The sequence below is a fragment of the Dendropsophus ebraccatus genome, chromosome 1 (assembly GCF_027789765.1).
Source record: "Dendropsophus ebraccatus isolate aDenEbr1 chromosome 1, aDenEbr1.pat, whole genome shotgun sequence".
Lineage (NCBI taxonomy): Eukaryota > Metazoa > Chordata > Amphibia > Anura > Hylidae > Dendropsophus > Dendropsophus ebraccatus.
Genome location: NC_091454.1, coordinates 207803058 through 207815720, shown reverse-complemented (window position 1 = coordinate 207815720; position 12663 = coordinate 207803058). Strand labels below are relative to the sequence as shown.

At 43.6% G+C, this 12663-nt stretch overlaps 1 protein-coding gene across 5 annotated transcripts in view; it reads right to left on the bottom strand.

Annotated features, from left to right (window-relative positions):
- Positions 1–1810: 1810 nt before the first annotated feature.
- The window catches only part of LOC138767973 (serine/threonine-protein kinase N1-like), a 69274-nt gene continuing 58421 nt past the window's right edge, over positions 1811–12663 (bottom strand). For all 5 annotated transcript variants that reach the window (XM_069945938.1, XM_069945914.1, XM_069945925.1 and 2 more), the window contains exons 16-22: positions 11824–12000; positions 11541–11603; positions 9262–9338; positions 6198–6340; positions 3096–3203; positions 2801–2881; positions 1811–2151 (exon numbers count right to left, since the gene is read on the bottom strand). In XM_069945938.1, coding sequence (XP_069802039.1) covers positions 1948–2151; positions 2801–2881; positions 3096–3203; positions 6198–6340; positions 9262–9338; positions 11541–11603; positions 11824–12000 — 853 coding nt within the window. In that variant the 3' untranslated portion in view covers positions 1811–1947. The remainder of the gene's footprint in view (positions 2152–2800; positions 2882–3095; positions 3204–6197; positions 6341–9261; positions 9339–11540; positions 11604–11823; positions 12001–12663) is intronic.

The window sequence follows — 12663 nt, the reverse complement described above, 5'->3', positions numbered from 1 at the left end:
GTTTGTTATCCTGTTTTGGTGCCTCATCTCCCTCCACCCCTCCCCTCTCCATAGAGAACCATGAGGATAGGGGGGAGAGCTTCAAACTGCTTTTTCATAATAAAAATGCATTTTTCTTAAAATCGCCGGAACTATTGATTTCTGCCAAAAAAAATAAACGACAGTGACACTTTATTAAATAGAAATAATTTACACACCTGTATAACTCTTTGACACCAGTTGATCTGAAAACATTATTATTTTTTCTCTGGAGTACCCCTTTAAGAATTCTTAAATCTAGATATTTTCACGGTAGATTTTCTGTGCTGGTTGCAAACATAATATTTGACCCGACAAATTGTAACCCCCCCCCCCCCCCCCCCCCCCACACACACACATACAGGGCCTGTGTCATAAAGAATAACATATCAGACAGAACACACAGTAGCTTCTGTTGTCTCACCAGCTGGTTTCACGACCTATATCAGCTAAATGAAGGTCTTAGAACGTGTCCTGTGGCCGTGTAAGGATCTCCAGATGTTACGTTACTATGAGTCACTCTGTTCATAGAGGATTTTAATGGAATATTAAGCTCTATTATAAGCCAATTGGTTCTATTGGTGATAGCTTAGGACCTTATGAATGACAGACCTGTCTAAGCTTCATGGCTTCTGTTATAAATGGGGGCCATGACGCTGATGTGAAGAGACCATGGGAACTTAACCATGAATAACTCATGATGCACAATCCAGCTAAGGTTGGCCGTATCTTGTTTTACATTTCACTGGTTTCTATTATGATATTATTTTCTTTGCTGTATAAAATAGCATAGTAGTCTCTGCACTCTGTGATGCCGGGAGGGTTAATCACAGTGAGGTCGACAGCAACAGAAAGTGCAGAGACAGCCGGCCTGGGACATTGTTTACATGGGTGTCCCCGAAGGGAGGGGGGAGGAGGAAGTTCAGATTGGGACTGAGAAAAAGGCTCAGACACAGATTTCTGTATTTTAAGCAGAAGGCAGCAGACTTAGAACTTGGAAAGGAGACTGATAAAGTAATAACAAGTATGGAACGGATTAGTCTGCAGGAGGGGGGATTATTTAACACATCTATTACCTAACTGGATACCCCCTTTAAAGGGGTAGTTCACCAAATTTTTATATATATATATATATATATATATATTTTTTTTTTTTTTTTTTAATTTTAATTACCTGTTACCAGAAAGTGCCAGAGATTTGTAATTTACTTCTACTTAAAAAAAAACCTCAGGGTCCTGATTTTGTTATGTGACTTATTATACGTGAAAAACCAATAAAAACTGTTGGGAAAAAAACCTCAAGTCTTCCAGTACTTAGCTGCTGTATGTCCTGCAGTAAGTGCTGTTATTTATAGTCTGGAAAGCAGGAGAGCTTTTCTATGGGGATTTTTCTACACCCCCTTCCTGCAGGATATACAGCCGCTGATAAGTACTGGAAGACTCGAGATTTTTTTAAATAGAAGTAAATTACAAATCTCGGGCACTTTCTGGCATTAGTTGATTTGAAAGAAAAATAATTTAGGTGAAAAACCCCTTTAATGTAAGTCAATGGGAAATCGCGCCAGCCCCAGGTTATGGTTATTAATAAGATAGCATGGGTACCGCCACTCCAGTCATTGTCTATGAAGAAGATGGAGGTGGCAGAGGGGACCCTCGGCCTGGTCCTCCAAGATGAGGTCACTATGCACTGGATATAAGCGATTTCTTAGTCCATCACAAACATGGTCTAGCTCATGTCCCCCTTACACCACAATCGACCAGTGAACATGACATAGTTAATAAAGATCTTTATTTACAACATCTGCCGAGGTAGGAAGAGGATGACGATGGCGATGGAGCAGGCAGAAATGTATTTTTAAGAAATTAAAATCTGAAACAATACTGCAGGGATAAAAGAAATGAAGAAGGTCTCCAGCTGTGGACGTTCTCTCAGGCGCCGTCCCTTACGTAGTCAAAGCCCTGAAACAGGCTCTGTTCATTGGCGGTCAATAATCGGGGTTCCTTTGGAGGCGTCATCTCTGGTCCTTCACATGTGAATTCGGGGTCGAAGTTGCTGATGTCATGTGGCCCTTTGACAGATGGGGTGAATGGAGGAGGCAGCCGGCGAGCAAGGAGCGCCTCAAAGTCCAACTCCTAGGAGAGAAAACAGATAAAGGATCCAATGTCTTGGTGTCTGGACTTTAGCTCTTGAAGAAGGAACCTGTGGCTCTTCATCTCCAGCTGTAAAATGACAACTCCCATCATGCCCTGAGAGAAACAGGCTTGTAGAGTATGATGAGTGTTGTGGTAACAGCTGGAGATCCACAGGTTGGAGGACTTTGCTCTGGAACCCTCTTTTGAAGAAGAGCTTATTTGCATACTTTTCCCATAAAGCATTGCCTGTGAGACTTCACACATAGCTGGATCTCTTCAATAAGAAACAGTAGTGCCCCAAAACAAACATCGATTAAGAACACATGTCTGGTCTACAAGCAATGCACCGGGTGGGCCTTATTAGAGTACCAACACCATCATAGTCAGATATACTACAAACTATACAAGTAAAATGTTCAAAATGCACCAGAATTCTTGCACCACCTCCAAATTCATGACGTCCTTTAGACCCTTGATATGACCCTCGATCTTGAATAAGGTCTAGAAGCCGAGAGAAATCGAATAATGTGACAGATGTGTTAATGGTGTACACCACCATGATATGTATGGTACTGTTTTGGCCCTTCTTGTCTAGTCTAGTCTTATCCTGTCTAACTGCCGGACAGTATTGGTACTGTCCATCACTCACCTTAAAGAATGGCTGCTTTTTAACATCTTCTGCATCGCGCTCTCCCGAGCCCAGACGTCTCTCTGGATTTCTGCGCAGCAGCTGTATATAGACACGTGAAAAGAATGAAGTGGTGGGATATCATTAGCAGGTTGCAGTCAGATATGAGACGACTTGCATTGATACAATGATGTTAAATGGGTTGTCCGGGATTGGAATAACATGGCTGCAATACCATACAGGACAAACAGGACAACCCATTTACTCTTTAATAACTCATAACACATTGCAGTTATTGTACAGACATTGCTCTTACCCTCCTCATGATTGCAATGGCTTCGGCTGAGAGGAATCGCGGATATCGGACTTCATCGTTAACAATACTGTCAAATACCTCCTCCTCTTCATCTCCTGGGAACGGAGACTGGGACAGAGAAGGAGGGGGTTAATAATGCTACTACTATGCTGTATACAGACACACGGTGGGAAAACACCAGGAAGATCTTTCCTCAATGTATCTGACATAAAGTCATAACACACTTCTCAGAGTCGATTTGGTATTCTGCACATGTGACAACCATTGCATCTCTATCCTCCCGTGGTGGTGGCCAAAATATCCTCCTTTCCTTCTTCTTTTCCTCTTTATTTTAGTTTATTAGTTTCACATTTTTGAAAAGGAACTGCACCACCTAGCTCCCCTGCCTCCCATCAACCCTCACAGGGGTCTCTCTCGGGTAAACCTCAGATGAGGGCAAAATTCTGAATGGGAACTGCACTGCAGTAACACTGGTCCACCACTACACAATGTATGGAGCTGTGTTTCCAGGTGCGTACACTGGGGGAGATTTATCAAACATGGTGTAAAGTGAAACTGGCTCAGTTGCCCCTAGCAACCAATCAGATTCCACCTTTCATTCCTCACAGACTCTTTGGAAAATAAAAAGTGGAATCTGATTGGTTGCTAGGGGCAACTGAGCCAGTTTCACTTTACACCGTGTTTGATCAATCTCCCCCATTGTATTTATTTCTGATGCCGCAGCCTTTCTATGGAGATCTCCTTTACTACAGTAGCAGCAAGGAGAAAGGACTAGTAAGTAAATTATGTTACTAGGCCCGGACCTATGTATCTCGTTCTCTTCCTGAGATGTTTTTTCCACTTCTACCATTTGTGTCTGCAGAAAAATTACCTTTATGTGTATAAATTCTAAGGGGAGTGACATTCTGTTCAATCACACTGAGGAAGATGGTTGCTGCTTTGGCACCCACAAAACAGGAGAGCCATGGATTTGGTTCCATTCCCCTGACCTCATGTTTGTACTCCCTATAAACGACAGACTAGACCAGGGATAGGGAACCTTGGCTCTCCAGCTGTTGCAAAACTACAACTCCCATCATGCCTGGACAGCCAAAGCGTTAGGCACGATGGGAGTTGTAGTTTTGCAACGGCTGGAAAGCCAAGGTTCCCTACCCCTAGACTAGACGGACCATGTGGTCTTTTTCGCCCATCTATATATGTTTTATTTTTATGCTGTTACTATATGAAATACAGATGACCATCTAGTCAACGCTTGTTTTACATCCATTTACTACTTTCCCATGTGTCTTAGGTTTCCTCCCTTCATACCAAATTCCTCTCCCCATGAAATCTCTATTTACTGTTTTTTCCACCCCATGTTTTAGGGTCATTATGAGACAATATTTCAAATTCTTAAAGGGGCTATTCACCATACAAGTTCTCTTAAAACTGAATGGCCTCTGTTTTATTATCTTGCTTCAAAACCCAGAGTTTAAAGGGGAACAATCACTGCCAAAATGCCCAGGAAGCTATACGTACAGCGTAATGAAGCCCCCGGCATTGTTTCCATACGTGTATGGACATCTAGGAGCTTTGCGCATACCCCCTGAAAATGAAGTTTGTAAATGTCCCTTGTTGTATGCAAATAACTCTCACCTAGTCATGTGGGCGTTGCTCAGCACCGAACTGGTCATGGATGGTGTGCTTGAGTTAGCTGTAATCCCGCCTCTATGAGAGTGTCGATGCTCAGGGACCGCCCCTGAGCACCAACGCTCCCATAGAGGCGGGATTACAGACAACTCAAGCACACCATCCGTCTCCAGTTCAGTGCAGAGGAATGCCCACATGACGAGTAATTTGCATATGGTGCGGGACATTTACAAACTTCATTTTCAGGGAGTATGTGCAAAACTCATAGATGTCAGTTACACGTTTGGAAACAGTTCAAGGGGCTTTATTACACCATACGTATAGCTTCCTGGGCATCTTGGCAGTGACTGGTTCCCTTTACGGGTAATCTGTGATGATGAGAGTAATAAGGTGATAAGGTCTTCATCTCCACAGCTATCACCTCCGCCGCTGATCATTGGCTTTCAACATGTTTAAAAATCAGTCGACGGCGGATAAAAGCAAGGGCTGCACGAACATCACTAGCGATGTCTGTGCACACTGCCCACATGATTATCGAGCTGTGTAATAGCACATAGGTGCTCGCTTACCATGTGCGTTGGGTCACCTAATCCAGCCTTTAGTCTAGTGACCACAGAGTCACATTAGGTCCTATGATTACTGCTCCCTGGTGCTTTATTTTCTTCCTGACCATCTCAAAAGTCATTCCCGAGACGAGGGAGGGGCAGGTGCCTGTTGTAGGCATTGCAATGTCCAATAGCTGCGACATAGATAACATTGGGCAGCTATTGAATATCACCCGCAAAATGCACCTGCCTCCCTCTCATCTTGGAAGGTATCTGCTGAGACGCCAAATAGAGGAAGAGGAAGGTGGACCAGGAAGGACCTGCTTTCTGGAAAACCTCTTTAACACAGCTGTTACTTTATAATTTTTGCTAAAATGATTGCACATCTCATCGGAATATGGGTCCACTCCTGATTTTGGTAAAAATATGTTAAGACGCGCTGGACTATACACAATACTATATGAATTCATTCTTGGGCTGTGCACATATGGAGTATTGTTATCTGTATTTTTAGGCAAAAGCTGTGAGTAGAACTGTAAAATGCAAATGCTATAATAAAAAGAAGTCATGCAAATAAAAAAGAGGAAGTACACCAGGCACGGCACCAATAGAGTCCAGTGTACAGCAGTTCAGTCTAGGAGTATGCAGTCACCATAAATAGCTGGTGGTAGGTTGTGCTCAGCGATATGGTGCAGCCACCAGGTAATATCAAGTATAAAAAGTAAAAAAAAACACAACAGATTTCTGTGCTTTGGACCCTCTCCTCATTTTTTCTACCAAAATTGACCAAATACTGAACACTACTACTAGTCACATCCTTATTTCCCCTTGAGCCAACTTCCCGAATCCAACCCAACAGTGTATGTCATAGATTACTACAGAACCCATACCTCAGAACCAAATATCACTCATTACAAGTCAGTCTTACCTCTCCAACCATCATCTCATATATAAGGACTCCAAAACCCCACCAGTCCACAGCTCGAGTGTAAGAGGCATCTGTAAGGACTTCAGGAGCCAAAAACTCCGGTGTTCCACAAAAGGTGGATGTGCGATCTGATGGACCCATTCCTGATATGTATATATGGAAAAAGAAGGAGAGCTAAGTGGTCATGCAACATTATACAAAGTCTTTAAGGAGATCTACCTTTTGCAGAATACCTTAGCAAGGTTTGGCATCATGACTAGAGATGAGCGAACCGGGTTCGGGTTCAAGTCGATCTGAACCCGAACGTTCGGTATTTGATTAGCGGGGGCTGCTGAACTTGGATAAAGCTCTAAGGTTGTCTGGAAAACATGGATACAGCCAATGACTATATCCATGTTTTCCACATAGCCTTAGGGCTTTATCCAAGTTCAGCAGCCACCGCTAATCGAATGCTGAAAGTTCGGGTTCGGATCGACTCGAGCATGCTCAAGGTTCGCTCATTTCTAATCATGACCTTACTTCCAGATATTGAGGCTCGCTATGTTTGCCAATAGATGTGTTATAGTATAACTGTCATGATGGCCGCCACTGGACCAGCAGCAAGTTCTTCTGTTAATCTGAAAGTTCAGGTCTCCATAGCTACAACTAATGGGAGTGAGCCTTTTTGGATCCAATGTGGGTTGTGCCCATTACCGTCCCATGGCGTGTTCATTGCCGAACCCGAACATTTTGACAGATCCACTCAATGCTACTCATAAATTATTGAAGCCATCAATGACAAGTAGTTATTATAGAATGAATACTGGAATCTATTAACTTGAGGATTCAGTAGTGTCAGGGATTTTCATGGCAGATTGTGAGTTTCCATCATTGATTTGCTTCTTTATGTTGCACTCAATTCTGGAAATTGTTAAAAGAAAACCGGAAAGTTTCCAGTCAGAGATTCATGTGAGATGTGGGCTGCTATGGAAAGTAAAGCTTTCTAGTGAGGGTTTGACCCAGAGTCTAAAAACACAAACAATATGAATTTTATATACAATAATATTATACTGATCAGCCACAACAATAAATTGTGTAGGTCCCATGTGCCACCAAAACTACTTCCTTTGAGTTCTGAACTCAACAAGACCTTTGAAGGTGTCCTAGGGTGTCTGCACCAAGATGTCACTTGCAGATCCTTTAAAGGGGAACTATTAGCAGGTTAGAGGCATCTAAAATTCTTTCATGTCCCGACAGCAAACAGGGCACTGTGGATGACAGTAGTTTCCTTACCTTGATCCTCAGCGCAGTTTTCAGTTTTACTCCCCAATGCAAATGCGGCGGTTTGGTGCACTGGGGGCGGGAAGACCATCCTCAGCTCAGTGCACCAATCCGTCCCAGCCGGCCCACCCCTCCTGATGAATATTCATCCAGTGCTCTGCAGTGATGAGTGGTGGAGTGACATTACTGAAGAGTGCCTGATGAATACTCATTAGAAGGGGAGGATCGGTGCACTAAGGGTGGTAATCCCGCCCCCAGTGCACCAAACCGTCTCATTTATATAAGGAGTAAACTACACAGTACACTGATAGTTTCCCAGTACGTCCTCTAAGTTGCAGGACTTCTATGGATCAGACTTGTTATTGCAGTATATCCCTCAGATGCTTGATTGGACCAAGATCTGTGGAGCCATCACCTTAAATCAAATGTACTAACAGGTACATCGCTTTAAGTTTTTTACATGAATAGGCCAGCCCCGACGAGGGGATGCCGATGCTTCGGTCCTTTTTTTGAACCTCCGCCCAGTTCCCGCGCACTACGCTTGTCTACTACCAAGCACCGCCCGGGCATGAAGCACTGGGGGCAGTCCCTTCGGAACCCAGAGTGATGATCTTCCCTCTGTGATGCAGCTCTATTGATTCTAATGGGGGGTGGGGGGTTTTCATCACACTGGGGGTGGGAAGGCCTCCAGTGCTTCAAGCTAAGCCAGTGTCGAGGAATAAAATGGCACTGTTCGCGGGAATCAGGCCGTGGTTCAAAAAAAGGACTGCACTGGCATCCCCGCACCTGCGCTGGTCTATTCATGTACTTCATCTGTACAATATTAAGGTATTTGTCAATGTAATGCCAAGACCCATAGTTTCCTAGCAGAATGTTACCTACAGCAGTGTTCTCAACCTTTTCAAGCCAAGTACCTCCATGTGATCAAATGTTCCAGCCAAGTACCCCCAAGGATACAATCGTACATTGACTAAATAAGGCCGACAATGGTTCACAATGCTGCCATAGGCTCTGCATAAAGTGTCTGTCAGCAGTTGATTTCTAGATCAGATCCCTGCATAATAATGTGACTGTTCAGAAGGTTCCAGTAATAATGCTCAAGTAATGTCAAAACATAATACCACCAGTATCCAGATATAGCACCTTTTGTAGCTTAAAACTGTGCCCCCTGTAGCCATTAATAATTCCCCCTTCACAAAAATATTGCTTCTGTATCCAATAATAATTCCCCTTTTCCCCAGTAACAATTGCCCCTGTAGTCATTAATAATACCCTCTTCCCCAGTGATAATGCCCCCACCCCTATTGCGCCCCTCTCAGGTGCTGCTTATGACAACTCTATCAAGGCCTGCAGTGACTTTTTCAGTCATTTTAGCTACAGTACATCTATTATGAGATCATACCAGATGGGCTGGTCTGTGCTTCCCATGTGCATCAATGATCCTTGGTTGCCCATAGCCCTATCATTGGTGACCACTGGTTTCCTTCCTTGAACCACTATCGAAAAGTACTAACTTCTATATTTCAGGATTACACAACATCACCTGTTGTTTTGGGGGGGGCGCTCCAACCCTGCCGTCTAGTCATGACTGTTTATCCATTGTTACAGTCTCTCAGTTCCGTACTCTTGCCCACATTTCCTAATTTTCAAGAACTCACTGATCACTTGCTGCCTTATATATCCCGTCCCTAAACAGCGACCATTGTCACTTGATAATCAGTGTTATTCACACTCGTCAGTAGTTGTAATGTTACGGCTGATCGTTGTATGTATGTTATGTAATGCGCATAGACCTAGTACTAACCCTCTTTACAGAGGCCGTAATCCGCCAGCTTCACGTATCCTTCCGAGTCCAGCAGCAGATTATCCAGTTTTAAGTCTCTGCAAAGGGATGAAAGATCAGTCAAATCCCTGTAATCTTACAACTTCTATTTGTACACCGACCCGTTGTTAACTCCTATTCTCGTCACTAAATCGCATGAACTCTTAGGGGGAGATTTATCAAACTGGTGTAAAGTAGATCTGGCTCAGTTGCCCCTAGCAACCAATCAGATTCCACATTTCATTTTTCAAAAAGTCTGTGAGGAATGAAAAGTGGAATCTAATTGGTTGCTAGGGGCAACTGAGCCAGCTCTACTTACACCAGTTTGATAAATCTCCCCCTTAGACCTTATCCACACATCAGTTTTCTTTCAGGATCCTGAAAAAAATTCCCATTAATTTCTATCGGGTCGTCCACAAATCTGTTTTCAAACCAGATTTGGGATTAGACCATAAAAAAGTAAGATCTGCACTTATATGGTCTGTTTTGCGGTCTGGGCTCCATAGACTTTAATCCCATTAGAAGTGCACAGTCTGTGTATTACATCTCAGATACAGCTGTGTGGACAAGGCCTTAAAGCGACTCTACACCCACAATCTGACACCCCTCCCCCCCCCCCCCTAAAACCACTTGTACCTTCGGATAGTTGCTTTTAATACAAAATCTGTCCTGGGGTCCGTTCGGCAGGTGATGCAGTTATTGTCCTAAAAAACAACTTTTAAACTTGCAGCCCGTGCCAAACGGGAGTATCTGTGCCCTAACCTTACACCACCCCTCCGTCCCTCATCCCCACCCTCTTTATCATTAGGAATGCCACTGGAACATTTTCTCCATGCTGAACATTGCACAGGTCCTAAACGATCCAGCCCATGTGCCGGACTGACACAGGTGGGGAATAGGAGGCAATCTGCCTGGAGCATTCCTAATGATGAAGAGGGTGGGGAGGAGGGACAGAGGGGTGGTGTAAAGTTAGGGCACAGATACTCCCGTTTGGCACGGGCTGCAAGTTGAAAAGTTGTTTTTTAGGACAATAACTGCATCACCTGCCGAACGGACCCCAGGACAGATCTTGGATTAAAAGCAGCTATCTGACGGTACAAGTGGTTTGGGGGGGTCAGATTGTTGGTACAGAGACACTTTAGAACCACATAACTTTGCATCGCTCAACTCGATTTGACCTTTGGTCATTCACAGTACCATAGCTCCTACACAAAGCCAACAACAGGATTGTAGGGTCAGGTTGGAACTGGTCTAGCCGTGGTATTATTTCTTCTCTATACTCATATCTCAATGTCACTTCAACCCTCTGCCCTGAGATGTCTCCCCAATACCTACAATCATGGTCATACAAGGTTAAACTGGTTTCAGCTCGATGCTGCGACAATGAATATAAGAACAGATCCGCCATTGTGCCAGTAGTAGTGGTGGCGGCAGTCTTCTCTTATCTTCTGCTTAGGGACGACTGCACATGTAGGGTAATTGTTCATCTTCTGGTTGTCATTGCTTGATATCTGACCATACGTACCTTACCACAGGGGCCAAACTATCACACTATGTATTGCCAGTTATATAGACAGAAATGTTTCTGGCATTCTCCATCATGATCTAATTTTTTTACATCTATCGCCGGCATACAGTTCAGTTTTGCTTTGGCTGTCCAGGCATGATGGGAGTTGTAGTTTTGCAACAGCTGGAGAGCCAAGGTTCCCCACGCCTGGTTTAGACAATTCCAATGGCACCACTTAGAACACTTCACAACTTAAAGACGATCTGTTAGCTCTATATCATGCTCAGAACTTAGAAGGAAAACATGATTTTATAATTCTACAAACAATCATCAGCTAACAGACAGTTCATCTCTTCTGTCATAATTGGTGAATTTGACTACCGTGTAATGTGTATGGCGCCATAACTGGCTACCTTTACTGACATAACCTTGGTTCTCCAGCTGTTGCAAAACTACAACTCCAATCATGCCTGGACAGCCAAAGCTTTAACTTTGGCTGTCCATGCATGATAGGAGTTGTTGTTTTGCAACAGCTGGAGAGCCATGGTTCCCTAACCCCTGTATTAGACAAAATGGTGCCACTTATAACACTGGAGTCATGTGTTTTGTATCCTCCCCTACTACAACATATACCTACTGTATGTTCATCCTTATAGGCCCTGTCACCATCCATTGCATCACCACCACATACACACCAGTCACACCAATGGACTTCTAGTCCCTCACAGCCGCCAGCTGCCTATCATCTTCTTACCTGTAGACAATGTTCTTACTGTGCAGAAACTGAAGCCCGAGTAACACACACGCTGCATAAAACCTGCAACAGGAAATAGTGGACATTTTAATAGACATTTTCTCCCAGTACTATATACAAATTCTTAAGCTGTAACGCAGGGTAAGACACTGGGAATTATTTCTCAGAAACAAATGAGGTCACATCATTCCTTTTCCATCCTTTGATACCTTTGTCTATAGCACGGCCATCAGTCACACACATATATATATATATATATATATATATATATATATATACTCACATTGCTCGCTGCTGGCTGAACACCTCTGTGTGTATATGAGTCATGAGGTCTCCTCCAGCCATAAAGTCCATGACAAAGCAGACGTGATCCGGAGTCTGGAAGCATCCCAGCAGACTGAGCAGGAAGGGGTGTGAGGCGCTGCTCACTGCTACAAACACCCGCTTTTCACACATGAGACTGGAGAAAAATAGGAAAAGATAGTATTGAAACCACATGGCCACCATCTTATAAAAGTCCAAATCTTGAAGAGACTAAGTCAGTAGGTTTATGGTGTCCTATCTCAGGGTACCATAAACTAGTGACAGAGAAGCTGAACAGAATGATGTATCACTTACATTGCTCTGTGCAGCTGATCCAGAGATATCCTCCTGAATAACATGGACAATAAGTAGTCCTCTCCAATATGTGCATGAGCCCAGTAGTACTGGATATTCATGAGAGGCAGAAAACTCCGCCCACCAGCTGCTGATTGGCAGTTATCTATCCATGCTGTGTATAGGCAGTCAACTGTCATTTAGCAGCTGGAGGGTGAGAGGAGGGGTGTGGCAACTCTCCTACATATTAGGAGAACGGCCAAACAAAATGTAATACACTGATCTGTTCAGCATTTCTAGGTTTATGCTGCCTTAAATGAGGGCAGCCTAAACTAGTGACAGATTCCCTTTAACATTTATGTCCCACCCTAAACCACCCCCCCCAAAAAAAACCTTAAAATAAACTCCCCAATTTTGGGCAACATTTATAATCTTTTGTGACCCAGGTTGTGGGATTCTCCTAGAAAAATCCGGACAGTCTGTAGCCGATTATGTAGAAGAAAATAAGTGAACCCTACTAGAAACA